We start from the raw sequence: 27,204 nt of genomic DNA, 5'->3' as shown, positions 1-27,204 counted from the left end.
TGAGGCTTCCAAACAAGTCCTAAAATTGTGTGCTTAGCTTGACGACCTATACATTTGACTTCTTCAATTTATTATATTGGGTAATTTTTATTACTTAAAAAATACTATGGGAATAATATGTTATTAAGTTTTGTAATACATGGCTACACAAAGATGGATTTGATATTAAGTTTTGTAATACATAGATACTCAAAGATGGATTCAAAGTTCAAACTTTAAATTTAATGGGTTTAAATTAAATGAACTCAATATTTAACATTGTTACCACTAAACTCATTATACTTTAGAAGTTATAGGTTCATAATTCACTTTTGTTGACATTTTTGTGAACTTTTCCATGTATATTCATTTTCTACTGCCATTAATTGTTGGGTTCAAAATTTAAATTTAGTGAATTCAATATAATTGTTTAAGCATGAGAAACACACTGAAACAATGTTCTATTACTCTGTGAAGCTTCGGTGTCAAAATTCCAGATTTTAGAATTGTTCAATATTATGCTAAATTATAGATGAAAAGCTTTTCGCTTGCATCACATAGTTGTTGTGCCAACAATTTTCTAGGCTTGCGATTCGGGGATCAAAACTTTTGGTAGACCATCAACCCCAAACTATATACTCCTCTTTGATATGCCACAACTACAACATATGAATTTAAAAAATACACCTATTTTTATGAGTAAATAAGAGTTTTACTGCACCATATATGGGGAATTCTCAGGTATAAATGGTATGTGCTACAGTTCACTATTAAAAAAAACATAAAAGATGGACAGTCATTCTAAGAGAAGAATAAGAAAGATCAAGAGAATCCTATCAAGCCCACTATTTTGAAAGAAAAATATTTCCCCAGTAGCGCCGGCACTATTCAAGAGCCATAACTCCAGTGTCCGGTGGTGGAATTTCACAAATCAAATGAAGCATCTACTCTTTGCGCACAATCCCCAATTGTGCGCTGTAGCGAAGTGCGAAGTGCACTGTAGCGAACTGGGCAGCTTTCTTTTACGCGATGTGGTCTCCTCTCTCGTTTGGCGATCTCATGCACGCTTAGGGCAGCCATGGCTACTGTGAATTCTCCCCAGCCTTTGGCTGTGGGAGAGGCAAGTCAAAACACGCTGGAAACACTCCCAAATACCAAGCCAAAACAGTCATCCGCTGGACAATTTCAAAGAAACAAATCTGCCGCAGTTTCGTCAAAAATCGATTTGATTCCTGTGAATATTGTTCATGGAGAACCAACGGTGGAATTCACTATTGAAGAGGTTAATACATTCACCATTGAAGAAGGATTGCACCAAGCTGTAATTCTCAAGTTTTCATATGGAAAACCAGACATTCAAGAGATGCGACAAATCATACCAAAGCAATTTGACGTGAAAGGCTATTGTAATGTCGGGCAACTGGAATTTAGACATATCTTGGTAAGATTTGATTTGTTTGATGACTTTGTTCAGTTCTTATCAAGGACAACTGGAATAGTTAAGGCAAAGGGTGAGGAATTCTTCTTTAGAACCTTTCCATGGACTATAGGTTTTAATCCTAGAGAGGAAACAAGTAAAGCAGCTGTCTGGATTTCATTTCCAATGCTGCCGCCCAATTTTTTTGCTATGAAATCAGTGTTGTCAATTGCTTCAGCAGTAGGGAAGCCCCTTGCAGTGGATAAAGCAACACAAAATCGAACAAGACCAAGTGCCGCAAGGGTAAAAGTACTACTGGACCTTAAAGACAAACATCCTAAACGAGTTAAATTCATATTGTCGACAAAAGTTCTGGGAAATATGTCGAGCACTATCAGGAGGTTGTGTATGATAATCTCCCAAGTTATTGCACATATTGTAAACATCAAGGACATGATGAAAGGTCATGTCGTGTGTCGAATGGAAAAACTAAGGAAGATGATGCAGTTGCGACAGAAAAACGAGCTGAACATGATGATTTTCTGCCCGATTTTGATTCAAGTAGTGCTGAGCAGTTAAAATGAGATGCTAGAGTTTTTTTTAATGCAAAAAGAGCTGGGAAAATTCTGGAGGAAGGTTTATTGGAGGTTAATGAAGTTAACCAGCACCAGATGTTGAATTTGCAGACAGAAGGAGGCCAACAAGCTGGTACTGTCAACGAAGGTATTGTTGGTATTCCTAATGCTAGTGTTCAGATGGACACAAGAAATAAGGCAAGGCGAGATAATGGACAGCTGGGTGATGGAAAACAAATTGTAACAGCTAATAGAAGAGTCTGTACAGGTACAAAGACTGTCAATGTAGAGGCTACACTTCCAGATGCTCAAGCTGAAAGTGAGCAGGGGTTTGAGCAGGGGACTCTGTCTCAGGGAACTGGCGTAGGTGGAAAACTGATTGATGCTTCAAAAATTGCTGGGCAACAGGGGAATGATGAGTTGATTAAAGAATCAGCTGTGGTTGCTTCTAAGGATACTGATACAGCTAAACAATGTGAAGGACAGCAATACCAGTCCAAAGCTATTGTTGTGAATGTTGAGGGGCATGATCATGCAGGTGTTGAGGCTTTGGAGTGTGAAGATGCTACAGTTTCTAAGGTGGTGAATTCAGCTGCAGATGTACAGGCTAATACTGGAGCTTTGAAACCTACAGCTTCTTTGAAATATACTAGTGTAGTGCAAGGATTCGAGGCAAAAAGAACTGGGCATGAAGACCAAACTAATGTGTGGTCAGATGTGGAAGTTACAGGATGCTGGAAATCAAATAAGGCCTAATGCAGGTTTTGATGTAGTTTCAGCTGTTGAAAATTCTGGGCAGAATCTTCAATGTCCAAATTTGAAGTATACTGCTACAGTGAATACAACTGTGGATCGAGATGCTAATACAGTTTTGCCTACGACGTATGATGCTGTGGGCTCATCTGGAATTTCTCCTATTGAACCTGGGCAGCTTCAGCAAAGAGCAGCACTAGCAGAGATGAGCAAATTTGCAAAAGCAGATAATAATCAATCGGCTAAATCCAAACATAGAGCCTGGACAGTTGTTAATCACTCACATAACAGTAGAAACTCCAATGCTACCAAAAATATGACTGCAGCATCATTGAACACCAATATTTCAAACTCATTTGATGTATTGGTTGAGGATCAAATCAGTGCCGTGATGAAGGATGACGAAGCAGTCATAAAGGCTACCCATACAAACTCTTCAAACAGTGTAGAGGTGCAGCAAACTCTTAAGAAATCTGCTACTGGTTTTGTAACAGCATCAGCAGCAGCTATTGATCATGAGCAAATTTTAACTCCTGGGGAGTGTGTTAAAGGTGTTGGGCAGGCTACAAATCCCAGCAACTATGCTACAAAGAGCAATGACTGGACAGAGGTGAATCCTACACCCAGCAAAAAGCAATCTCCAGGTCTCCAAAATCAATTTTTATCATCAAAGACTATTGGTGTTTCGAATTCATTTATTGCTTTGGTGAATGAACATGAGCAAGATGCGAAGGAGGCTGGGAATACGAAGCAACATATTGGTGATGAGGCAAGGCCAATAACTGAAAAAACTAGTTCTTCAGGTAGTGGAGTACAGCAGCAAACTTCAAAAGAAATAGGTGCCCGAGTACATGGTTCGACAGAAATAGTTTATTTTGATGATCTTAATATCCAAATGCCTAGTGAAGCTATACCAACACTACAATTCTCCAGTCAGGAATTAGCTAACATGATAAAGGAATCCCAGGTAGCTATTTGAGGCATACCACTCCAAAGATCAAGGCACCATTGGTTACTTTGAATACCTCGATCTATGAGATACCTTCACAATCTAAGGAGTCTTTTGGTGAACAAGGAGGTGACTCAGGGCAGCAATTGATATCTACTGGAAACAACCAAAATGTGGAGAAAGGTATGGCATCACTTTCACAATCAAATTCTATAAATGAGAAGACTAGTTCTATGGATCAACAAGGTGAGACAAGTGCAATTGTTGTTAAACGCAAGACGGGGGCTGAGCGAGCTGAAGAGAAGGAAGAACAGTCAGCAACTCCTCCATCAAAGAACGAGGCAGCAAAGGTGCAAGGCGAGCAGGTTTCTAATTCCACAGAGAGCGGGCCAAAGAGGAGAGGATTAAGTCCAAATGTTCCTGCTTTTGTACCATCCAAGCAGCAGCAAACTGTAGCAGCTTTGGAGGGTGTTAGTTCGACAATACAAGCTGACAAAGAGGTTGAAAAATCTGGGCAACAGCGTGCACTAAGCGCAACAGTTTTGTCATCTATGCACAACTTTGATGCTACTAGAAGTTCAAGTGCAATGGCTACAAAATACAATTTGTCATCTAATCCAAACACTCCAGCTATTGTTCCTACTGATGTTCGAAAAGGAGCAACAACATCAAATGCTGGGCAGCAACAAATCGTGCCATCTGGACAGAAGCAAATTGTTACAACCATTCAAGTTATGTCAGAGGATGAGAGAATGTTTTTGGATGCAATACTGAGTTCCAATTCTGCAAAACCTATAAACCCTACTGCATTGGTGACAAATACAAAGGGACAATCTGCATTAGTGGCACTTGATTTCGTCCAAAATGCTCCACAATCTGGGGAGAGACTTATATGAAGGAGAGGAAGATGCAATTTTCTAACTGTGTAGGGCAGAGGCAGGAAGAAAAGGTGATTTATCACCTATGCACAGCGGACAAAGTAAGAAGTCTCGTACAAGAGATAAAAGCTGGGACGGCAAAGTGAATGAGGAAGGAATTGTTAGGCGACTTCCAATGAGAGTAGCCAAACAAATGCAGGCTGTCCCAACTACATCAACGAGGTCTAACCATTCAAAAAAGAAATGATGATTTTTGAATACATTTTGAACACGGTTGAGGAAAACGACAAAGAATTACACATTGAAGATTTTACAAGTTTGGAAAAGAAGGGACAAGAATCAAATTGGTACTACATTTTATTCTACCACTTTCTTAGTATTCTCATCTGTAATATCATCACAGAGTATGTTATAAACTATGTGATGATCAGAGAATATTTGGTCCTTTCAAGTTCATATTTGTTACATGCTTGTTAGTAGGCGAGACTTTGTATGACTCACTAGGATTAGTAAGGTAAGGTTTAGCCCATTTTATGTTGCCTTAGCCCTATGCCTTTGGAAATTATCCAAATGACTATTAGATTATATGCCCTCATGAGACTTTGCCGGCAGCTACACCATGAATCTTCTACGTGAGGCTGCCTTCATAAGGCAATGCGAGGCGCAGAGGAGTGATTATATAGCCGAGGCATATAGGTAACAATACCGGTGCTATTGTCCCCCTTATTTGTACTTTTCCTATATGTTGTATTTTTCTTTTTATTATTAATAAAAAACTAGCGCTAGGCGCTTGTCTAGTGGATTGCAAAAAAAAAAAAGGAAGAATAAGAAGTATAAAGAAAGGGAAACAATAATGTTCAATGTTAAAATGTAAGGGATGAATACACCAGGAAAGCAAGCAACTTATTCATTAAGTAGGATTTCTAAGGGAGGAAAGAGTTTACTTTATTGAAAAAAATGAGTCCAATGTTTTGTTTGTGTTGCATAATATGTGATGGAGCTTTGCTTTTGAGCAAAGCCGTCAGTACTTTTGTATACTTTGCTTGACGTGTCACCTTCCTACAAAAGATATTGAATTACTAAAGTTAGTTATATTTTCATATGTTAATTATTTATTATACAACATTATGATATTGTAACTTATTGTACGCATCTGGACAATATTTACTTGAAATTGGAAAATACTCTTTGGAACTTCGATTAATTTGGACATATAATATTTCGATTTCAACTTGAAATATTATTTTCGGAATAAGGTACGCGTTAAATTCTAATTCGTTATTTCAACTTCAAAGATTGAAATAGAGAATTTAAAAATAAATATTTGTTTAAAAAGTATTTCTCATTAAGTAAAGTTTATGTCCAAACACAATTTAAAAATATAAATCTAACTTAAATACAGAATTTAAATTAATTATCATTATTAAATTTTATCAGATAAAATAATGTAACACAAATTGTTGGGCCCGTGTTAGCACGGGTCAACGGCACCTAGTGTTTATCTAAACAAGTAAAATATGACCGCTCAACATCTTCGGCATGCACATTGTGCTTATCAATAAATAATACAGAATCACATAAAATACTATTTAATATAATGTTTGGCCAAGTTATAAAAGTTGAAGAAAATATAAGTAGAGTTCAAAGCAATCGAAACATGATTAGAATGGATCATACCCCAAAATATAACCTTGAAGAGAGTATTAGGTGTAATGCGATCACATCATATTTTTGTACCTAATAACTCTATATAGCTGTCATTAGTAAGAAAAATTAGTCATTACAAATAGGAAGAAAGTTAAAGCACTTTTATACGCAACAAAGATACAAATAAAGAGTTATAACGCTAGTGAAAGTTAGGTTAAAAAAATTAGAGATAGAAGAACAAAATCTACAATTATAATGCAACCAAAGAAGTACAAAAATGAAATTCTTTTCTAGTGAAGAACACTCTCTCTAGGAATTTCAATCGTGCTCTCATTGCCATAGGAATTGGGTTCTACCACACGAAACAAATTTATGTAGTAAGCATCTCATTGTTTTTTCCTATATTGGTAAGCGAAATGGGGTTAATTATAGATACAATACATGCGTTTTTTATGATAATTAATTTACTCACAAAAATTTAAAGTCTTTCTGACCGACTCCAGCCTAAGCGTTCTTGTTGAATCACTGCCTTGATCACATATTAATACTCCCTCCGGTCCAAAATAAGTAATTTTTTGGTTGTTTTCACACATAAGAAATTCACCTTTTAACATTAATTAGCAATGAAATTGACCATATTAACCTTTACTATCTCTTCACATAAACACTCCTAACACATACTCCAACATTAATTACTCCAAGGGTAATGTAGGAAAAATATAATTAATTCATTCTTGAATTGAAAAAATCAGTACTTATTTTGGACCACAAAAAAAAGGTCAAAAAATCACTTATTTTGGACCGGAGGGAGTATTTTCTAATGCATCATAATCAAAAAGAGAATAAATTATTTTGTCGTTAAATTTATATTTTGTAATTAATTCTTTTTGAATTGCTTGATTTATAAATTTAGAAAAATGCAGAAAGTAGAAAGATGTGAATGGAGAACTATGGTAAGATAAAAATCAGCAATGTTACAGACATATAATTGTCATGTCGTTTGACTCGTTACCTTTATATTGGAAACAAGATGAAGAAGAAGTGCTAGACATGAAACTGTTTAAAAAAATTATTGTAATACTTGTTCAATTTCTTCGCTTTTGTGTATCAATAGACACAAACAAAGAAAACGCCCTCTACAAATATGATTACAGATGCTTGATGATATTATGGATATAAATTTTTTTTAACATTGCATTTAAAAGGGGTTATGCATCTACTAGTTGCTTGTGGCTCGCGACCCTTCATGAAGGGGTACGTAGGTTATTTTCCATTAGTTGTTTTTAAATTTTTATTAATAGGATATTTAATTAGAAGGGTATTTTAGTAATTTAATTTTTATCTTAAGGGCTTCCCACTTTTAATATAACTAGTTTCTCGACATGTGTGTTGCACGTGTATGCCAAATCATGTAAGAAATAATTTTTTAAAATAATATCAATATTATTGGAACAATAATTTGAGTAAAATATTATACAAAAAAATAAAATATAAGTTTATGCGAATGATCAATATGGATCATTACTTGTTTACCGATGTCAAAAAGATTGTATATTTTTTGGTTTTACGAAGATAAACAATTAATGTTTAGTTAGATGCATGTAATTCTTTTACTTGTTTTATTTTATGGCAATCATCATGTAATTAAGTGCATCTAACCTAATACTTCCTTTAAAACGATTTTTTTGTTGTGTGTTCCCTTCCACTGTCTCAATGATAATTATATTGGGTCATTTTTATTTTTTGTAAAACTTTTTGATCTTTTACATTGTTATCTCTTCATTTACATTTTCATTTCGATTGCACCAACTTTTTCAACTTCCTGTAGCTCCTCAAAGTGTTTATCAATTTTAACAATCCTTAGCTAACATCAATTTGCGATAAAATTCAGGTTCTTCTTAATATACCAAATTTGCGATAATTGTTTTTACTTGCTTTGATTGTATTATAATAATATGATGAAGTGTACTCACTTAATAATTTCTTTTATATAATATTCTTGTTGTGTTCGTTTTCATCATTTCGGTGATAATTATATTGGGTTGCCATTGGCTTCTTCAAAAAATTTGGTCTTCCTGATTATCTCCTTGTTTATCTCTTCATCTTTAATTTTAATTAAACTAAAATTTTCAACTTACTGTATCCTCTCTGCAATTAAACGTCTTGCAACTTGATCTCCTCAATTTTTTGTATCAATATTGACAAGAAATGGAAATCTTCATCCTTAATACAGTTTACGATAAAATTTGGAGATGATTAATTATATTTTCATAACTCAAAAGGAGATGATTTATCGAGAAATGTGAAACCTTCTTGCTTTATGACGTGGGTGCATGATTAATAGTTTCTATAATGCCACTTAGCTTGTTAATTTGAAATAAACTACCCGACTTCTGCTTTCAAAATAGTATTTTATTGGAGTATGGGCTCTGATCGTGCAAGACATAGAGTAAGTAAATTAGTGAAGTGTTGTGGTACTTCTAAAGCACCAAGTGTGAAAATTTAGCGAGCAAATGAATAGTAATCACTGTTATATCAAGTGCCAAAAGGTATTTTTGTATCCGGAAAAACTTCACGTCCAACATTTATATTGCTTGTAATCATAACCTCAATTGCATATTCTTGCTTCTTAAAATGAATCGTATAATTGTCTACAAAAAGGTGTTATTTGGATTATAACTCCCTCAATTAATGTCACGAACCGGATTTTTCACTGTCGGGATCGTGATGGCGCCTAACTCCCTCAATTAACCTCAATATTTTTTGCATTCACCATGAAGATAGCACTCTGAAGCTCCTTTGTTGTTGTTCATTACTGAAGGCATCCAATGGCTATACCGGCAATAGTCTCTCGAAGTTAGACAAATAGCATAAATGCTCTAATAAAAATACGGATGGAAACAAAACATCACAGTTGACAAAGACCTTATGGTAACACATCACACCACTTTTGAGCAGAGTAACAGCAAACATACAAATCATCACTACAAAAAATATATGTATTTGCGTTTAATGGAGGTTTCAATACACAAGACTGGCGGCTTACAAAACGCCGTAATCTCTTTCACCAAAACAGTATTTGTGGCGGTTCCCAAAAATAGTTCTTCTTGTGGCATTTCCAATTGCTTAATTGCGGCGGGTGTAGGACCGCCGTAACCTAACCTAATTATGTACTATTTGATTTGCTTTTAAACTGGCTATTCTAAACCACCCTATCGTCTCCTCCTGCCTGAAATTTTGCATTTCTTTACTGCCAATATATACATATATTTATTCATTCATTTTAACAATTGACATCCCACTTTTATATTTTATTTAAAACACCGTATGCATCCAAGCTTCTATAATGCCTTTAATAATTTTGATACAATTATAAAAGATTAAATAAGAAAAATATCCATTACACAAAAACATAAAGTACTCTAAAATTACACTATCAAAAGTATTAAACTTCTATAGAGTTATTCATTACAACAAGATCCAAAAATCACAGTTGATGCTAACGACGGTTACTAAGTGGTAGCATCATTGTTGCTTTCATTTGAGGATGTTCCTAATCGATTATGGAGCGCCATTTCCTAAATCTGCCTGAAAGAAGTTGAGATAAAAGCATGGTGACAAATATTACCTCAATAGTTCTTAATTTCCAAATATGATACCAGTAAAAAGAACAAAACAAAAAGGGATATGGTATTAAGAATATTAAGAACTATAAGTTCCCTTATAAATGCTTGGTTGAGCACATAATTCATCACCACAGTATACTTTATCAAAAACATTCATCACCACAGTGCAATCGTTTCTGTCGTTGGCTGGAGTTAATTGGAAAAATAATTCTCGACGTTTGACACAAGATATATAAATAAAACAATAACAGCTAAATTTTGGAAAGAATAACCATGAGGGCAACAATAAGAATAGCAATGGCAAATTGACAATAGAGTATATGAGCCTTAAATTAGCTATGTTACTTCACAAAGAGATGTAAGAGGTGTGGAACGCTCAATTTGAACAAAAATCTGCAGTATCTATATAATTTATTTATTCAAAACGGAAGTAACAAGAATTATGAGTCATATTATAGTACGTCATAGGATTTTGAGGGAGCAGAAGGAGATACCAGACATTGAGGTGAGGTGAGTGATATTTTGTGAGAAAGATTTACATTCCATTGCTTTCTTTACAGCACATCGAACTGTGCCTTGGTGTTAATCTTCTATCGAGCTGCATTATCTGTAGAGACGCATTTTCAATTAACATAGACATTAATAATGTCACGATCCAAAATCCACTAAGAGACGTGATGGCTCCGAACACCACTGTCAGGCAAGCCACCGCGGAAGTATTAATAAATTCTCATTTTATCTAATTATTTTGAAATAATTTCCTTTAAACAAATAAACAATAATTAATAATCTCCACTGAATAAATGAGGATGTTTTTACAAAATTTAACTACTGAAATAAAATCTCGTGATCATCCCAGAACCCGGTGTCACAAGTGCATGAGCAATTACTAAGGAATCGAATAAAGCACAACAACTGTCCAGAATGCAAATTGGACAGAAAGTAATTACAATACACTGAAAGAGACTGTAATGGCTGCAGGCCGCCTCGAGGAATGCAGCTCGCCTAAGTCTCCGTATCAACCAAAGCCACTATGCCACTAAGCCACTAGCCACATATGAACCTGTGCAACAAAAATGCACAGCAAGTGTAGTATGAGTACGAAAACAACGTGTACCCAATAAGTATCTCGTCTAATCTCGAAGAAGTAGAGATGAGAGGTTGATTTCGACACTTACTAGTGGCCCAATAATGTTATATCGATAATATAGTAAATCTGGGATTTTTATAAACATGATTATAATTCAATGGAATGAAGCAAGTAAGGAATTCTTTCTTTTATAGAAAATTTCCAAATTTCTATTCATCATTTAAACATAATTTCATAAGCCGGGGAGAAGGCAACAATGACTTCAATGAGTTTCAAGGCAAGCAATAAAGCATGCGCAAATCAAGCCGAGGTCATACGGCCAGATCCAACAATATTTAAACTGTGCACTGCCGAGGGTCGAACAGCGCAAACCATAGATGCATCTATTTAATCTGCCGAGGCGTTCGGCCTGCTCCAAAAATAAACACATACAGACTGACAACCAAGAAGTCCACATGGAGAAATTTTCCAAAGAAAGTCAATCCTCTTTTAACCATTTAAGAAAAATGAAGTTTAATCAGTTTAGAAATTCATTTACTAATTCAATGTGATTTAAGCAATTCAAGCTGTCAATAAGTTCACAAATAATCCAAGTATAACATGCTCTTGGGTCCTAAACTACCAAGACAATAGCATAATAGTAGCTACGCATGAACTCTCATCACCTCGTGCGTACGTAGCCCCCACAAATAGGAGCACATAACCAATTAACTCACCTATGGGGACAATTTCCTCTTACAAGGTTAGAAAGGAGACTCACCTCGCTCCGAAGATCCATAACCGACATTCCACGCTCTTCTGAAGACTCAAATTGATGCACAACGCTCCAAAACTAGCCAATAATTATGCAAATTCATTAATATACGCTCAATTAATCATTACAATCCAATTTATAACAATTCCTAACTCCGATCAAAAAGTTGACAAAATTGCCCTCGAGCCAACGTGCTCGGATTCCGAAAATTTTCGAAGATTAAGCTTACACATAATTCCACGAACTCAAATATATAATTTACTCTCAATTCCATACCCAAAATCGTGGTTAAATTCCAAGAATATAAATTTCTAGGTCTTTCTACCAAAACCCCAAATTTCTACCAATTTACATGCTAAAATCCATACATAATCGATGTATTTAACTCAAGATGGATGGGATTAGCTAGGGGTGGGCATTCGGTATTTCGGTTCGGTTTAAGAATTTCGGTTCGGTATTTCGGTATTCGGTTTATTAATTGTATATACCAAATACCATACTAAAATATTTCGGTACGGTTCGGTATTTCTTAATTTGGTTTCGGTATGGTTTCGGTTTAATAATCGCTGAAGAATCAATGCTAACAGTGCACATGCACAACTGAAACTTTCACTGTGAATTGTGAAAGAATCTGCTCTGAACTATAAAGAATAGAGAATTGAGTTATTAATTAAAGTATAGGCTAAAACACCAAATAACTCCAGTGCACTGCAAAGTGCAAACTGAAAATTTTTGGGCGTTGGGGCTGGGGCTGAGAATTAGAATTATAGGCCAAAGGGTCGAGGGCTGGGGCTGGGTTATTAAGAAATTAGAAATTAGAGTTGGATGGGTAGATGGGCTGGGGTTGGGAATTAAATAAAGAAAGGTTTGGGCTTGGGCGTTGGGGCTGGGGCGATGGGCAGTGGGCTGGGTTATTAAGAAAATGTCTTTTAAAAATCGGTATTTCGGTATACCGAAATACCGAAATTTAAGAATTTTAATACCGAGGACCGTACCAAAATACCGAAATTGCAATACTGAATTAGACCAAAATACCGAAAAAACCCAAAACCGAAATACCGAATTATTTCAGTTCGGTTCGGAATTCGGTTTTTCGGATTTTATACCCACCCCTAGGATTAGCTTACCTTATCGTTGATGATGAAAAATCCAGCTCTCCCAACAATCGCCCAAGCCAAGAAAATATGAGAGAAAATGGCCAAATCCCGATTTTTAAAACATCTCTCTGCCTCCAGCACTTTCCGCACCTGCGGTCCCTCGACCGCTTTCGCGGTTCCGCAGGTGCGGCCCCACTACCACATCTGCGATCCTTCCCAAGCTGCCCTTTTTCCGCTTCTGCGTCTTCTCCACAACAGGTGCGGTCCCGCATCTGCAGAAAAACGACCGCATCTGCGGTCCCTTCACTTCCAGTCCAAAACCGCATCTGCGGTTCTTCGGGCCGCTTCTGCGGCACCGCACCTGCGGCCCAATTCTCACAGGTGCGGTTATGACAGCAACCAGCAAGTTCAGCCTTCCAAAAATTCCATTTTCGATCCGTTAACCACCCGGAATCCACCCGAGGCCCTTGAGACCCCAACCAATCATACCAATCAGTCCCAAAATACATTACGGACTTGCTCGATGCCTCAAATCGTAACAAACAACGCTAAAATCATGAATCGACCTCCAATCCAAGCTTTATGAACTTTAGAATTTCAAACTTCAACTTTCGATGTTTAAACCTATCAAATCACGTCCGATTGACCCCAAATTTTGCACACAAGTCATATTTGATACTACGGACCTACTCCAACTTCCGGAATCGAAATCCGACCTCGACATCAAAAAGTACACTTCCGGTCAAACTTCTCAAAAACCTTCAAATTTCTGTCTTTAGCCAAATGACTTCAAAATGACCTACAGACCTCCGAATTCACTTCCGATCGCGCTCCCAACTCCAGAATCACCATACGGAGCTATTCCCAGACTCGGAATCCCAAACGGACATCGATAACACTGAAATGCGCTTCAACTCAAACTTATGAAATTTCTTCCAAAATGTTAACTTCCACAATAGGCGCCAAAACGTCCCGGGTTATCAAAAACCCGACCCGGACATACGCCAAGTCCGAAATCATCATACGAACCTGCTGGAACCTTCGAATCTTGATTCCGATGTCGTTTACTCACAAATCTGATCTTAGCTAATTCTTTCAATTTAAGGCTTCTAAAATGAGAATTTTCTTTCCAAATCAACTCTGAACTTCCCGAAGTCCAATTCCGGCGATGCGTACAAGTCATAATACCTAAAGTGAGGCTGTTCATGGCCTCAAACCGCCGAAGAACGGGCCAAAGCTCAAAACGATCGGTCGGGTCGTTACAAACAATCTATTGATCCTACTAGAATTAACAGTTGTATAATCTCGATTTCCTTACCTCTTGTCTCAAAAAACTCCGGACTTCAGCCTTAGATGATTGTTTCTTCTTGCTCTCAATATAGTCTTTCGTCTGAACCATATCCCGGAGAAAAGAAACAATATATCCTAAGATGTTTCAGGTATACAAAAAAAATATGCACTAAACAGATTGCCCAAATATATTTTGAGTCTAAAACAAGATCACATTCAAGTAAGAAAGGGAAAACCTTCACTTCTTCCAAAGAGAATTTAGAATGATCTAAATGCAAAATAATACAAAAATAGCATGCCCAAGCACTAAGCAGGTAGTTAAAATGGAAATTTGAGTCTGAAACAAGATCACTTTAAAGAAAATTCATTGTATTGAACCAGCTACTCAGGTACAAAGCAAACAACAGATACCTTCAAACTTGAGATGAACAGTGTGTCTTGTAAATTGCTGGATCTACTAGTAATCTGATGGACCAAGGAACCAATAGTTGTGTATAATGACAGATAAACTTGCAGCATTTTCAAATGTTAAAAAACTACCTCCTAATAATAAAACAAGCTTCTGAACAAGGAAAACAAGTAACAAAACCTTCATGAGAATCTACTTCAAATATTGAGTAGATAACTTTTTTCTGAAAAGGCTAGCAGAAGTTCAATTCAAATGTAAGTTTGTCTGTGGTAACTACACAATTGCATGGCTCAAAGACATATCATGTACTTTCCACCATTTAAGAATTCGATGTTAAGTATCAAGGTGAAAGAACATTTGCAAGATGAAGCATCACTCAAAATGATACTACAGTCAATTACATAAGAGCAATCCAATCATTCGGCCAATACAATCACACAACTCTATTAGTGGATATAACAGTAGACGACCAAAAATGAAACCATTCCGTAGAGCATCAAATACATACAATCATTGAAGAAAAAAAGCAAGCAAAGCACAGTTCAATTAACTAATTGACAGAGATAAAGTGAACCAACAATGAAACTCTACATTTGGCAAATACGTACAATCGTTGAAGAAAAAAAGCAAGCAAAGAACAGTTCAATCAACTATGTTGACAGAGAAAAAGCGAACCAACAATGAAACCCTATATCCACACGAATACATACAATTGTTGAAGAAAAAAAGCAAGCTAAGCACAGATTCACCAACTATATCGACAGAGCAGAAGCGAACCAACAATGAAAACCTAGATCCACCTAAATAAGTAATCAAAACATAGAGAAATAGAGAGGACCTGACTGAACCTTGATTTAGATGGGAGGACATCATCAAAAAACTCCTCGCAACTTCATCGGAGACCAAAAGCTTCATAGTTTCTTCCCAATCAACGCCACCATCTCCTTGGCGAGAAGAGGGGAAGGAAAGAGAATATAAGAGGAGAGAATAGGAAGTCGACGGTGATCTGGTGTACATGCCGCCGATTTGGTCAATGTTGGGGGCGGGAGAGAGGGTTTGACAAAATTGGGGGTGGGAAAGTGAGAGGAGGGAGTTCTAATTGGAAGAGTGAGATCTTGGATTATAATATGTTGAAATCTAAAATTAATATAGCGGCGGTTCAAAATGTCAATTTTATCTATGGCACCGCCACTTTTACAAATGCAAATATGGCAGTTCTCAAATTGCCACAACATTATATCGAGTATTGCGGCGGTTCTCAGCAACCGCCACACAAAAAAACCGTTGTAATTTCACCGAGTTTTTGTAGTGCATCTATAAAATTCACATTTGATTTATGGTATAGAAATCCGAGTAGGATTGTACTCAGTAAGTCTGCCAGACTTATGTAGTGCATCTAAAGTAACCAATTTGCCTGCCAGACTTATTTTGTTCATAGTAGCAATAAGATCTGAGAAGTATATATACTTAGCGAAAAGAACAAAAAGATAAGTATATATAACCATTGAATAAAATACTACGAATTAGGCGGGATGACTTCATTATTAGCTTTAAATAAAATGTATGATCCTGCATTATATGTGCTCACACTCAACTAATAGGCAAAGGTAATAAAATATTTATTGTCAACTTGATAACATTCTTTATAACTTTCAATTAACAAGGTATGCCTTTTTTTTCTTAGCCAGGATGTAGTTAGCCAATGTTCATGCTAGGTTTAAAATCTTTCACTTTAAATAGAAGTACAGATAACATTTAATCACACGTCTTCTTTCTGGGAAAGAGAAGTGCATCAGAAAGAGATACAAGCTATATTTATTTAACTACTTGGGTTCTTCTTCGGTCATCAAAATTTGACACATGGTTCACTTTTTCTTTTCACCAACTCAACCAACCCCCATCCTCGGATATATCAAGATATCTCTAGACATTACAATCACAACTAATGCTTAATGGAAGGCCCACATAAAAATTCTCAATTAAAACTCAATAAAATCATACACCAAAATAATAAAAAAGAACAACATATTTCTAAAAAAGAATAGTCTGATTTAAATACTAATAACCATGAAGAATGTATTCTCCACTGCTTTGAGATTGTGGAGCTACCGAATCGAACATTCATTTCAAGTCTTCCAGTTTCTTCTAAGTGAGCACTCTACAAAGGAATATCAAATCCGTTTTGTGTTTAAATTGATCAAAAATATTCAAGTGGGTAACCAGTTATAGTGTTATAGAGAAACATTCATCTCTTAGCTAAAGCAAATTGTCGGTTCATGGAATGATTGAGATTGAATATTCTACATGTCAATACTTGAGTTATGGAGTTTAAATCATTATTAACACAGATATGTTAGGAGAAAATTATCGGTCTGCTTGCAAATCTTGAACAAATTTAAATATGTAACCTTGAAAATATAGGTAAGGATTTCTTGTTTCAAATTACCAATGGTTCCAATTAATTTGTCTTTGATACTGATATTGCCTCATTGCAATTTTTTCCAATAATCTACATAAAGGATCCAATGTTTGGCATATGCAGCAAAATCATATGATAGAAGAATTCTTCAAATTTTGAACAATAGAGCTTAAAACTTTCCTTGCAAAGTTACAGCTAGTACCAACATGAGTTACTCATAAAGAATTTTAACTCACCTCATTAGTTGTCTCCATTCCCATTAATTTACAGCAGTAGTCTTTGTTGCCTCTACAATATTTTTGGTTATGATATCCTGAAAGATAAATAAGACTGAGGAAAACATATAACAGATTTAGAAAGTCTTTTTTAATAAATAGCAAACAGTCCATCTAACGGAACTGATGAAGATACTAATTAAATTTAAAGCAGTTCACATTGAGCACAACTGAATCAAAAAATAAAAATATAAGTGTCATTGCTAATAGACAAAAAACCCTCCTCCTTTATCCGGGCTTGGGACCGGCTGTGTCACAGTATAACTTGAACATAGGCGGAGTTAAAAACATAATTTTTTCTAGAGGTGAGGATCATGCATATCAACTTTACAGAGTTACAAAATCACAGAAATATGTGATAACCCTTTGTATTTAAATTTGCAAACACGAATGCTTTCACTGATTGGGTCTTGAAGAGTTTTACAATATAAACACCCTTATCTGTATATTGCGCATAAAAACCTATATCAGAAGAATGAAAGTGTTACAATGATTTGCAGGTAAATTAAATAAGCTAACTCTTATTTACGTCCTACCAAATTGCAGGAAAATTGTTTCAAGACCCAAAGAAAACATTAAAATAAATATAAGTAGAATAAGTAGAAACGAAAATTGTTGCTTCATTTTCTAAGAATAAGTGAATGAGGAGCAGCAATCAGCAAGATAAATATACACCACATAAGCAATATAAATAAGGAAGCTATAAAGTTATAGAAGGGCTTTTTGAATGATTTTCTTATACACTATGTTATATGTAGACTGGTCATCATCGCTATTTGTCGTAGGTGGTCGTATTAATATTTTTATACAGCTTGAACGCTTTGCTCTGGATAAAGCAACATATAATTGGTCATGAGAGAACACTGGTTTGCGTAAATAAATTCCAACATAGTCTAATATTTGTCTTTGTGTTTTATTTATCGTCATAGTGAAACATAGGCGTAGTGGGAATTGTGTTCTTTTAAATGGGATAGGTAATTTCTCATCATCTGAAGATAATAACGGCATTCTAGGAATAAATACATGTGTATTCTTAAAATCATCACTCGTAATTTTAGCGCTTATCACACGAGTCTTAAAATTACAGCATATCAGTCGTGTACCGTTATACAAACCTTCACAAGGATTTAAATTTCGCAGCAATATAAAGGAACAATTTTCTTTCAAGATTAGTTTGTAAGGAGGCAGACCAGCAGGGTTCAATGAATTTAGAAAATCCTCAAGCTGGCTTTGATCATTCAGTTCAATAATCTCATCAGTGGCAACAAATGCCTTAGCATCTTTAGGAAATAGAGTTATAAGTCTATCTTTCAATTCATCAACAAAGTTATTTTTTGCTGTCAAAATAACACGAGAGATTAAAAAGGAAGAATCATGAAAAGACGTATGCAAATCGGGATATATTATGTTGAATAAGAGGTCCAACGATTCTTTTTCAGTAATATAAGGAACAATGAAAGATGTCGGAATTTCTATTTTGTCATCCGTGTTTGTCTTTTCTGTTCCATTTCCAATTCGCATCAAATATTCATAAAAAGAGGGATCAGTTTTCGCACGCATATTCTCTGATAATCGGAGTTTTTCAAGCTCATTCCATATTTCGGAGTTCAATATGCTTTGCCGAATGAAGTCTTCCTTCTTTCCACTTCGAACCACAGGAAGAGTTTGTCTAAAATCTCTTCCAAATACTATAACTTTTCCACCAAAAAGAATATTTGTTTCCATTATATCTTTTAGGAGTGAATCTAAAGCTTCAATCATATTCTTTTTTGTCATCGATACTTCATCACATACAATCAATTTTCCATCGCGAATTAAAATGCTAGTGAGCTCTGCTTGCTGATATTGCAAGAAAAAATTTCATCGATATTAATCGGAATTTTAAAACGTGAATGAGTTGTTCGTCCTCCTGGCAGGTTCGAAGCTGCAACGCCATAAGTTGTTGTTGCTAACGCTACAAATCCTGTAGATCTCACAGTTGCTAATAAGGCACAATATAAGAATGTCTTACCACTTCCTCCAGGACTATCAATGAAAAATGCTCCAGATTTATTGGCAAATACTCTCTCGAGAATTATGTCGTATGCTATTTTTTGTTCAGCATTTAATTTTCTATGTAATAATAAATCTTCATCGCTCACAATGATGTTTTTTTCGAAATACACTTCCTTTGCTTCATTTGCTATATTTGAAGATGTGATCATTTCTGAAATAAGGTTGAAATCATTAATATCACGTCCCATAGAATGTAGTATGTCATTGATGTGATTCAAGACAGCAAGATGGATATCCGTTGGCCTTATTTTCGCTAGGCTCTTAAAGTCTTCGGACATTTAATCTTCAAAGTGTTCTTATAGTTCTCTTGGATATCAGGATTGCAGTATACTAATATTGTAGAAAATAAACGTCTTAAACTATATGGCATTTGATAACAAGCGGCCTCTGACATACATTCGACTAAGCTGTTATCACAATGCAACAATCCTCTTTTTTCTGCAGATTCTCTAAATGTGTCACAATATATTCCATTTACTGTCAGAAGATCTTTATATGATTTTGGTGCTCTCACATTCATTAGTAATAATCTAAGGTAATATCTTTCTCCTTCTGTTGGATGATACGTTACAACACGGCCGATAACATTAACTCGTTGTCGTCGAGTCCATATTTTATATGTAGATGACCATACGAAGTATTGTGGAAAATCTTTATAGAATAATTTAAGTTGTTTAGCATCTTTATTTGTTTCATTCATCAAAAAATATTATGTCAACATCGTCTTTTTAAGCATAGGATTTTTCACTATACTGTCTATCGTGTCAGTTTTTTAAAAGAGACAAACTGTAATCCGTCAAGATGTAAATGGAGGTGATAAATACTTGGTGTCATTTCGCTAATAGGAAAAGAAAATAAGCGCCGCAGAGCTTCTGGAGCTGACACCCATCTAGCAGATCGATACTCTTTTATCTCATCTATCTGTAAATTTGTGTTATCTTCGTGTAAGCCAAACGAAATCTTATCGTGTCCTTTACAGATATATTTGTATATATATTTGACAACTTTAATATCTGAGAAAACCTCTACATTTATATGGCAATTGTATTTACAGAGCATATAAGGATTGTACGGAACAACTCATGAGTTATCAAGAAATTGTTTCCTAACTTTCACAAATTTACCAGTGTTTCGTCTTCTATAAATTGGGTATGAGTTCTTTCCTTTCGTTGTCTCATCAGCAAAGCTCTTCGGGTACTTAAATTTGCACTCATTTCTTTTCATACATGAATTTGTAGGATCCAAATGACCACAAGGCCCATGCATCATGTGTTTAATAACAAGCTTATGCAAGTAAGAGTTCATATCAGGATCAGGCACCTCAGCACTAACAAATTTGTCACAAGTCTCGGACGTCAATTTGTAGTCATCAGTAAGTATAACAAGAAAATGAGCATGTGGAAGACCGTGTTTTTGGAATTCTATAGTGTACATAAAAGCTGCAACTTTTCCAAATATATTTCTTTTTAATATATCTGTTTTCATCTCTTCTACTTTTGCTCTAAACACTCGACTAACTAAATCAGACCTATTTTGAGTTTCATCTGTTGTGAGCAAATGTTCCTTTATTTCAGGCCAAGAGGGATTGCATGTCATAGTCAGAAATATATCAAGCTTTCCAAAATGTTGTACTAATGCAATAGCATCTATATAAAGCTGGCGCATATCTCTCGGACCTCCCGTAAAATTTGTCGGAAGAAAGTTTTGTTTTCCTATTTAGAAGCTTCTCTTTACCAAGTCTCAGGATATCCAGAAGTCTTTGTAATACATCAACCCGAAATAAATCTTGGTTAAATGAGGCAAAATCTAATCTCTGAGTTTCTACTTTTATGAATTCATCAACTGAGTAGTATTGAAATAATCTGCCAGAATATAAAACTTCATTTTCCTCATTGTCTCTCATCTATAGTTTGTAACAAGTATTCACGACAAGAAATATTATTCCTTTTTCGTTTTCCTTTTTGCAAAACATCAGCTTCCATATCAAGTAGTCCGTCAATTGAACACATGTTACAAAGGCTTGGAAGTTGCTCAGTCTCGTAGTAAGCTCATTTTTTCAATTTATTCCTAGGCTGTAAGATTTTTGGGATACCACAATGCCACCAATTTTGACTGTAAGGGAGTAAAATCGGATATTGCAATGGATCATTGCAACCATAATAGTAATTTACTATTTGACTTTTGTTATTGTGAGTGTAAATTCGGATATGCGGTGAACAAATATTGTTGTTCGTTTCTTGTTCTAGCCATAATGCTACTACTTCTGACACAGTTGACAGATTATATACTCTCTAATCTAAGCTAGAACCACATCTCAATGCAGCGTAAAAATTTGATAATTCCGGGATATGTATCAGAGATTTCAAGAAGATACCGTAAGGATTTATCTTTAGTATATCCATCAGCTTCTCAATGATCGACTGTCGAAGTATATCCGAGGAAGCCATTCGATTCAATATTTCTATGTTCTCATCGTAAAAATACAGCTGTAAATTTCTTGGTTGTCGATTTGTTGGAATCAAATCATTTATGAAGTGATACAGACCTTGTACCCTAAATGTATACATTTCGTGGTTTCTTTTTGCTATTACTTTGTCATAGTTCACCCCAAGTGAAGTGAAGGCAAACATATTATTATACAGTCTAATGTAGGTACGAAAATGTTCACATTCTTCGGTATTGCCTAAGTAGAGATTTAATAATTCATAGGGCATTTCATATGACGTCAACTTAACCGAACCATTGCTACAACAAAATTCTGCTGATTCATAATCAAACCTTTTAGCTCCACAATATTTACAATTTGGTACAGTTTTCAAAATGGTTGCATTACTGGGCAACTGTTTGAAATTCCAACAACCTATTATCTTTGATCTACAACCTGTGTATATAAGTTGTTGGATATCATACAAGTATTGAGAAAAGATATATGGCTAATATTGTTAAAAGAGTACCAAGACAAACCTCTTTTTATGACAACGGATACCTCGGGATCACGCCGTTCATCGAGTGGATTTGATGTGGAACCTAATATGCAAATCATTATAACTGATATATGAAATATTTCAAGTGAACTAAAATTGAAACTGCATTTTAATAGTCACTAACCATATTCGAATACAGAAACGGAGCCAATTATATTCTTCCCTTTGTTAGAACAAACTGTTGTGTCGTCCGCGCAAGATTTATCGGCTACATAGAAGTGAACGCATGTTAACATTAACAATACATATGTAGGTAAAATCCCAAAAATAACATCCAAAATTCTATATACATAAGAGTTATATTTCTTTTCCTAACCTTTTTCATCAAGGCAACATGATTCCCCTATTGTTAGTATTCTCTGTCTAGGTAACTCGGCGGCAGTTTCAGAAGATGATGCTACTTCAATATGTTCAAACAAGAGACCTTGGCTTGTCGACTCAATATTTTTTGATCGTCGTTGTGCTAAAAGCATTTCTTTTTTATCCGCTGACTGATTTGCATACACATCATGTCTCCTGAGCTTGAGTTTAGAAGCTCTTTCTGCTGAGTAATGTCGCTTCCTCTTCTGGAAAAGACAGCTTTGCGTCGTGGCTTTTATATCGATAGGCATCTGTATTTGAATAACTTATACATTTTTAACATGACATCTCTAATACAAATCAAAAAACAATTAATCTGACCATCAATAATGAGCGAAAATGTACTGTAAAATGCATTGCAAAATGAAGAAATTTAAAAAGAACACAAATATCCCTAAAGACAATATATAAGCGAGACCCAGAGCAGACAACGTAGAATCAAATATTGGAACATTCCTACAATATATGAAACCCATCACTTTAGGTGAGCCTCTAATATACCTAATGTGTTATTAGTTTTTCTTTTTCTTCCTGTTTAGTATATGTGTAATTAACCACCAAGTTGATCGTTTAGGAAGGCCAAAATTAATTACAACAAAATATATGCCAAAACAGTCTATAAATTATGAAAAGAGCAGAAGAATCCGTCTAAAATACACACATGTCGTAACTCTCATAGAGATATATCAAAATCCAAAAAAAAATATTTATCACCAAATAAACTGATAGAAAACAAAACAAGAAGCGCAGAAGTTGAAACAAAAGGAACATGACAGATTGAATAGGGAAGGAAGCGAAAAATATTATTGTTATCGTCAAAACACTGCAAGGCCTCATATGTGCATATCGCTATATCTATGTTAAAGATAGTGGTGCATTGGCCACGCTCAAATCCTAGGTCCGCCTCTGATTGACTTATATTTTATAACACATACAACAGCTGGTACCAACCATCCTATCAGCCTCATCAAACTCAGTCTTGAAATGCTAAGCTCTATGATCCAGTAAAACTTGATACATAACAGAAATTGTCACATAATTTGTGCCATAAGTAAATGACTTAATCATGAGGAGTTTATTAGTGGGACATAATGAAACTTGCTTGAGTTCCCATATTAATGGAGGTCATTCATTCAAATGATCATTCCAAAAGGAGAAGTTAATACAGAAGTTCAAGAAATGGGTAGAAGAATGTGATAAAATAAAACATGAAACTAATTGCTTTAAAAGACATTCTGTTTCTGATTATACTCAGGAATTAATGCTTTCTGCTACAGAGTCATGTTCTAGTGCTTAATTATGTGTATTTGTAATTCCTTCATGATTTGTCTGCTTGCAATATTGGATGTTAGATTAACTCGGTAGCTTCTAACTAATGAAAATGACACAAAACTTGGTTCTCTTTTAAATACATTGTGAGATCTCGAGGGCGGGGCAGGATATAAGTATATTAAAATATCTCTTATTAAATATATATAAATACTGAATTCCAAAATCAATAACATAAATAGTCAATGTTGTTTAGTGACACTTCGAACCCATAATCTTCAAATCTTTGGTTCACCTCTGTCCATACTATCAATGCTTAAGCTACGTTTCTGAACATGCTTTTTTTCTAAGAAAAAGCAGATTGTATATAGTTGGTCAAATTTACTTACTAGTACCTCTAACATTCAACAATCACTTAATTTTTGGTAATAGACAGAAAAAACAGATGTTAATGCGATTTGCATGGTAAGTGAAATTCATAGGGTAAAATCCTTTGAACTTGAGGAAATATGCAAACTTAAATCACTGTTCCTTTCACGCTACTTTCAGATTCAATTCAAACACACATGAAAAAAAAGTAAATTGAGATCTTACAATTTTGAAAATACAGTAATTAATAATCCCATCTAACTCTACAATAGAAATCAGTGCGATTAGATCACTACAAAAGATTTGCTAAATGACCGAAATAAATGACCTTGATCGACATTTCATCTTCTTCAAAATACATAATATTCATAAGTTTACTAACTAAATATTAAAAATTTATATTCTAAAAAACTATAATTCACTGGGTGAAAGAGAAACGTACCAGTAATTTGGTCGGAGGGTCAGAGATCGAACAAAGAAACAAAGGTATTCGATGATGTTTACTACCGGCAAAAAAACAAAGTACAGGCGAAGAGAAAAGCAGAGTAAATAATTAAATAGAAATTGAAGTGGTCACTTGTCCTTCTTAACCTCAAGTTGTAGGCAGATTTCACGTGCAAGGCCTTGTAGAGTCAACACGTATTAAAATTGTGCTACATGAAATGACCAAAAAGGACCTTGGTCGGCAAGTTGGCAAGACAACGCCCAGCTGCTTCCAAGCCTCTTTTATATATATATACATATGGCAAAACGATTGAAAATAAAGTAAACAATAGACACTTGTTAGGAAAAATCAGTTTGAATATTAGATACTAATAGGAAGGATCATCACATCTATTCAAGTAAATTTAGCATTTTTGTGTAATATTTTTATATGTAAAGTATTTAAATTATTTAAAAGGGTATTTTAGTAATTTGACTCTTAGCTTAAGGGCTTCCCACTTTTAATATAGATATAGATATAGATATAGATATAGATATAGATAACCCATATTTCAATTTACAACCAACAAGCCCAAAAATAATAGGCTAAGATTCAACATACAACTACAATAGGTTCTCAAAATTACTATTTAATTTTTAAAAAAGATTCCTCAAGCTTTTAAATTAATTTTTGAATTAGTAAATGTGACTCAAATATTAGTTCAACAAACCAAAATCATTTGGGTTGTGAAAATTAGATTTTTAACAAGCTTAAATATGTGAATTTAAATTCCGAATTTGATTTTGTGAGAAATTTGGAGTGGATGTTATTTAAACTTGTCAGAAATAGCATAAGGAGGTTGTATATAAAATTTGAAGTCATTTAATGGAGATTTGGACTGGTTTTGAAAAAGAATTGCAACTAAAAATCGTGGAAGAAGATCATCTACAGACGCTTGTATAAAAGTGTATAAGGTGTGTTTCTACACTCATGTAGACCATTATACAAAATTATACATAATTATATAAAAAACTGACTTCGTCTTCTTCATTGTGTCTTTTTCTGAAATTTAACTCAAATCTTGTTGAAATCAACTCCAAATCACTTCAAATTTAAATTTTGAACTCCTTTTGTTATTTTCAATCAATTGGAACAACAACCAATCCAAACAACTAACAAATTCAAAAAAATTATTTTCGAAAACAAAGCTTTGAATGGTCTTCAATGGTGAAATTCTACTCTTCAATTTTGTTACATTGCAAGTAGGTGACACAAGAGGAGAAGCAGAAAATACACGGCCCCTTGAAGCATATGTAGAAGATGTGAGAAGAAGAGAGAGTGAAAACAATGGTTGTGAGAACATAGATTTAACTCCATAGCTTTTATAAGCAATGGTTGTAAGAACACAGATTTTGAATTTGCTAGTGCTTTCAAAATATGTATAATGTGGGCTAGGTCGGGTAAAACTTAAAAACATGGACTATTTTTTTTTTATTATGGTGTGAAGTCTTTTGTATTTTTTTGTAATTCTTTCTTAATTTTACTGCTTTATTCTGGGATTATTATTCGAAAGAATTACAAGAAAATACCCATGACTTCACACCATAACAAAAAAATGGCCCATATTTTTAAGTTTTACCCGACCAAGCCCACATTGTACATATTTTGAAAGCACCAGCAAATTCAAAATCTGTGTTTTTACAACCATTACTTTTAAAAGCTATGGAGTTAAATCTATGTTCTTACAACCATTGCTTTTACTCTCTCTTCTCACATCTTCTACATATGCTTCAAGAGACCGTGTATTTTTTGCTTCTCTTCTTGTGTCACCTGCTTGCAATGTAAGAAAATTGAAGAGTAGAAGGCAACCATTGAAGACCATTCAAAGCTTTGCTTTCGAAAATGGGATTTTTTGAATTTGATAGTTGTTTGGATTGGGTGTTGTTCCAATTGATTGAAAATATCAAAAGGAGTTCAAAATTTAAATTTGAAGTGATTTGGAGTAGATTTGAGCACCGATTTGAGTTAAATTTCAGAAAAGACGCAATGAAGAAGACAAAGTCAGTTTTTTGTATAATTATGTATAATCTTGTATAATAGTGTATATGAGTGTAGAAACACACCTTATGCACTATTATACACCTTTATACAAGCGTTTGTAGACGAAATTATTCCACGATTTTCAGTTGCAATTCTTGTTCAAAACCAGTCCAAATCTCCATTAAATGACTTCAAATTTTATATACAACCTCATTATACTATTTCTAACAAGTCTAAGTAACACCCACTCCAAATTTCTATTTAAATCAAATACGAAATTTAAACTCACATATTTAAGCTTGTTAAAAATCTAATTTTCACCACCCAAATAAATTTGGTTTGTTGAACTAATATTTGAGTCACAGTTACTGATTCAAAAATTAATTTAAAAGCTTGAGGAATCTTTTTTAAAAATTAAATAGTAATTTTGAGAACCTATTGGAGTTAGATGTTGAATCTTACCCTATTATTTTTTGGCTTGTTGGTTGTAAGTTGAAATATATGTTATCTATACTATATTAAAAGCGCGAAGGCCTTTAGCGAAA

At 34.7% G+C, this 27,204-nt stretch overlaps 2 protein-coding genes across 10 annotated transcripts; one reads left to right on the top strand and one right to left on the bottom strand.

Moving 5' to 3' along the window:
• The first annotated feature begins 1,057 nt into the window (after nt 1–1,057).
• On the top strand, nt 1,058–4,569 carry LOC138872964 (uncharacterized). Its single transcript, XM_070151387.1, has 4 exons — nt 1,058–1,797; nt 2,010–2,643; nt 2,687–3,691; nt 3,781–4,569. Exons 1-4 carry the CDS (start codon nt 1,058–1,060, stop codon nt 4,567–4,569), a joined length of 3,168 nt encoding a protein of 1,055 aa, XP_070007488.1.
• A 4,957-nt stretch (nt 4,570–9,526) lies between these two features.
• On the bottom strand, nt 9,527–24,764 carry LOC104250114 (uncharacterized). 9 transcript variants are annotated; one of them, XM_009806674.2, is made up of 7 exons: nt 24,638–24,764; nt 22,514–22,808; nt 22,322–22,405; nt 22,178–22,240; nt 17,120–17,196; nt 10,319–10,431; nt 9,527–9,786 (listed from the first exon to the last, which is right to left on the bottom strand). In XM_009806674.2, the coding sequence occupies exons 2-6, from the start codon at nt 22,806–22,808 to the stop codon at nt 10,360–10,362; spliced, it is 591 nt and encodes a 196-aa protein (XP_009804976.1). In that variant the 5' UTR covers nt 24,638–24,764; the 3' UTR covers nt 9,527–9,786; nt 10,319–10,359. The 9 variants fall into 9 exon arrangements, 6 of the variants coding, with proteins under 6 accessions (XP_009804976.1, XP_070006641.1, XP_009804977.1 ...); XM_070150540.1 differs by having other exon boundaries at nt 10,324–10,431; XR_011400854.1 differs by lacking the exons at nt 9,527–9,786; nt 10,319–10,431 and adding exons at nt 10,599–10,887; nt 15,303–16,622.
• Between the last annotated feature and the right edge of the window lie 2,440 nt (nt 24,765–27,204).

This window comes from Nicotiana sylvestris, chromosome 7 (assembly GCF_000393655.2).
Source record: "Nicotiana sylvestris chromosome 7, ASM39365v2, whole genome shotgun sequence".
NCBI lineage: Eukaryota > Viridiplantae > Streptophyta > Magnoliopsida > Solanales > Solanaceae > Nicotiana > Nicotiana sylvestris.
The sequence above is the reverse complement of the archived record's forward strand: the minus strand, read 5'-3'. Positions and strand labels throughout refer to the sequence as shown.

What these genes read in the sequence shown, in the direction of transcription:
- LOC138872964 (XM_070151387.1), top strand. Translation starts at nt 1,058, where the DNA reads ATGGCTACTGTGAATTCTCCCCAGCCTTTGGCTGTGGGAGAGGCAAGT. An exon ending in GTGTAGTGCAAGGATTCGAG is followed by an intron (nt 2,644 to 2,686) that starts GCAAAAAGAACT and finishes ATGTGTGGTCAG; the next exon opens with ATGTGGAAGTTACAGGATGC. An exon ending in ACATGATAAAGGAATCCCAG is followed by an intron (nt 3,692 to 3,780) that starts GTAGCTATTTGA and finishes TCACAATCTAAG; the next exon opens with GAGTCTTTTGGTGAACAAGG.
- LOC104250114 (XM_070150538.1), bottom strand. Translation starts at nt 22,808, where the DNA reads ATGCCTATCGATATAAAAGCCACGACGCAAAGCTGTCTTTTCCAGAAG. An exon ending in GAATGGAGACAACTAATGAG is followed by an intron (nt 11,747 to 17,119) that starts GTGAGTTAAAAT and finishes ATTATTGGCTAG; the next exon opens with TTTTGGAGCGTTGTGCATCA. An exon ending in TTATGGATCTTCGGAGCGAG is followed by an intron (nt 10,888 to 11,674) that starts GTGAGTCTCCTT and finishes TTTGTTGCACAG; the next exon opens with GTTCATATGTGGCTAGTGGC.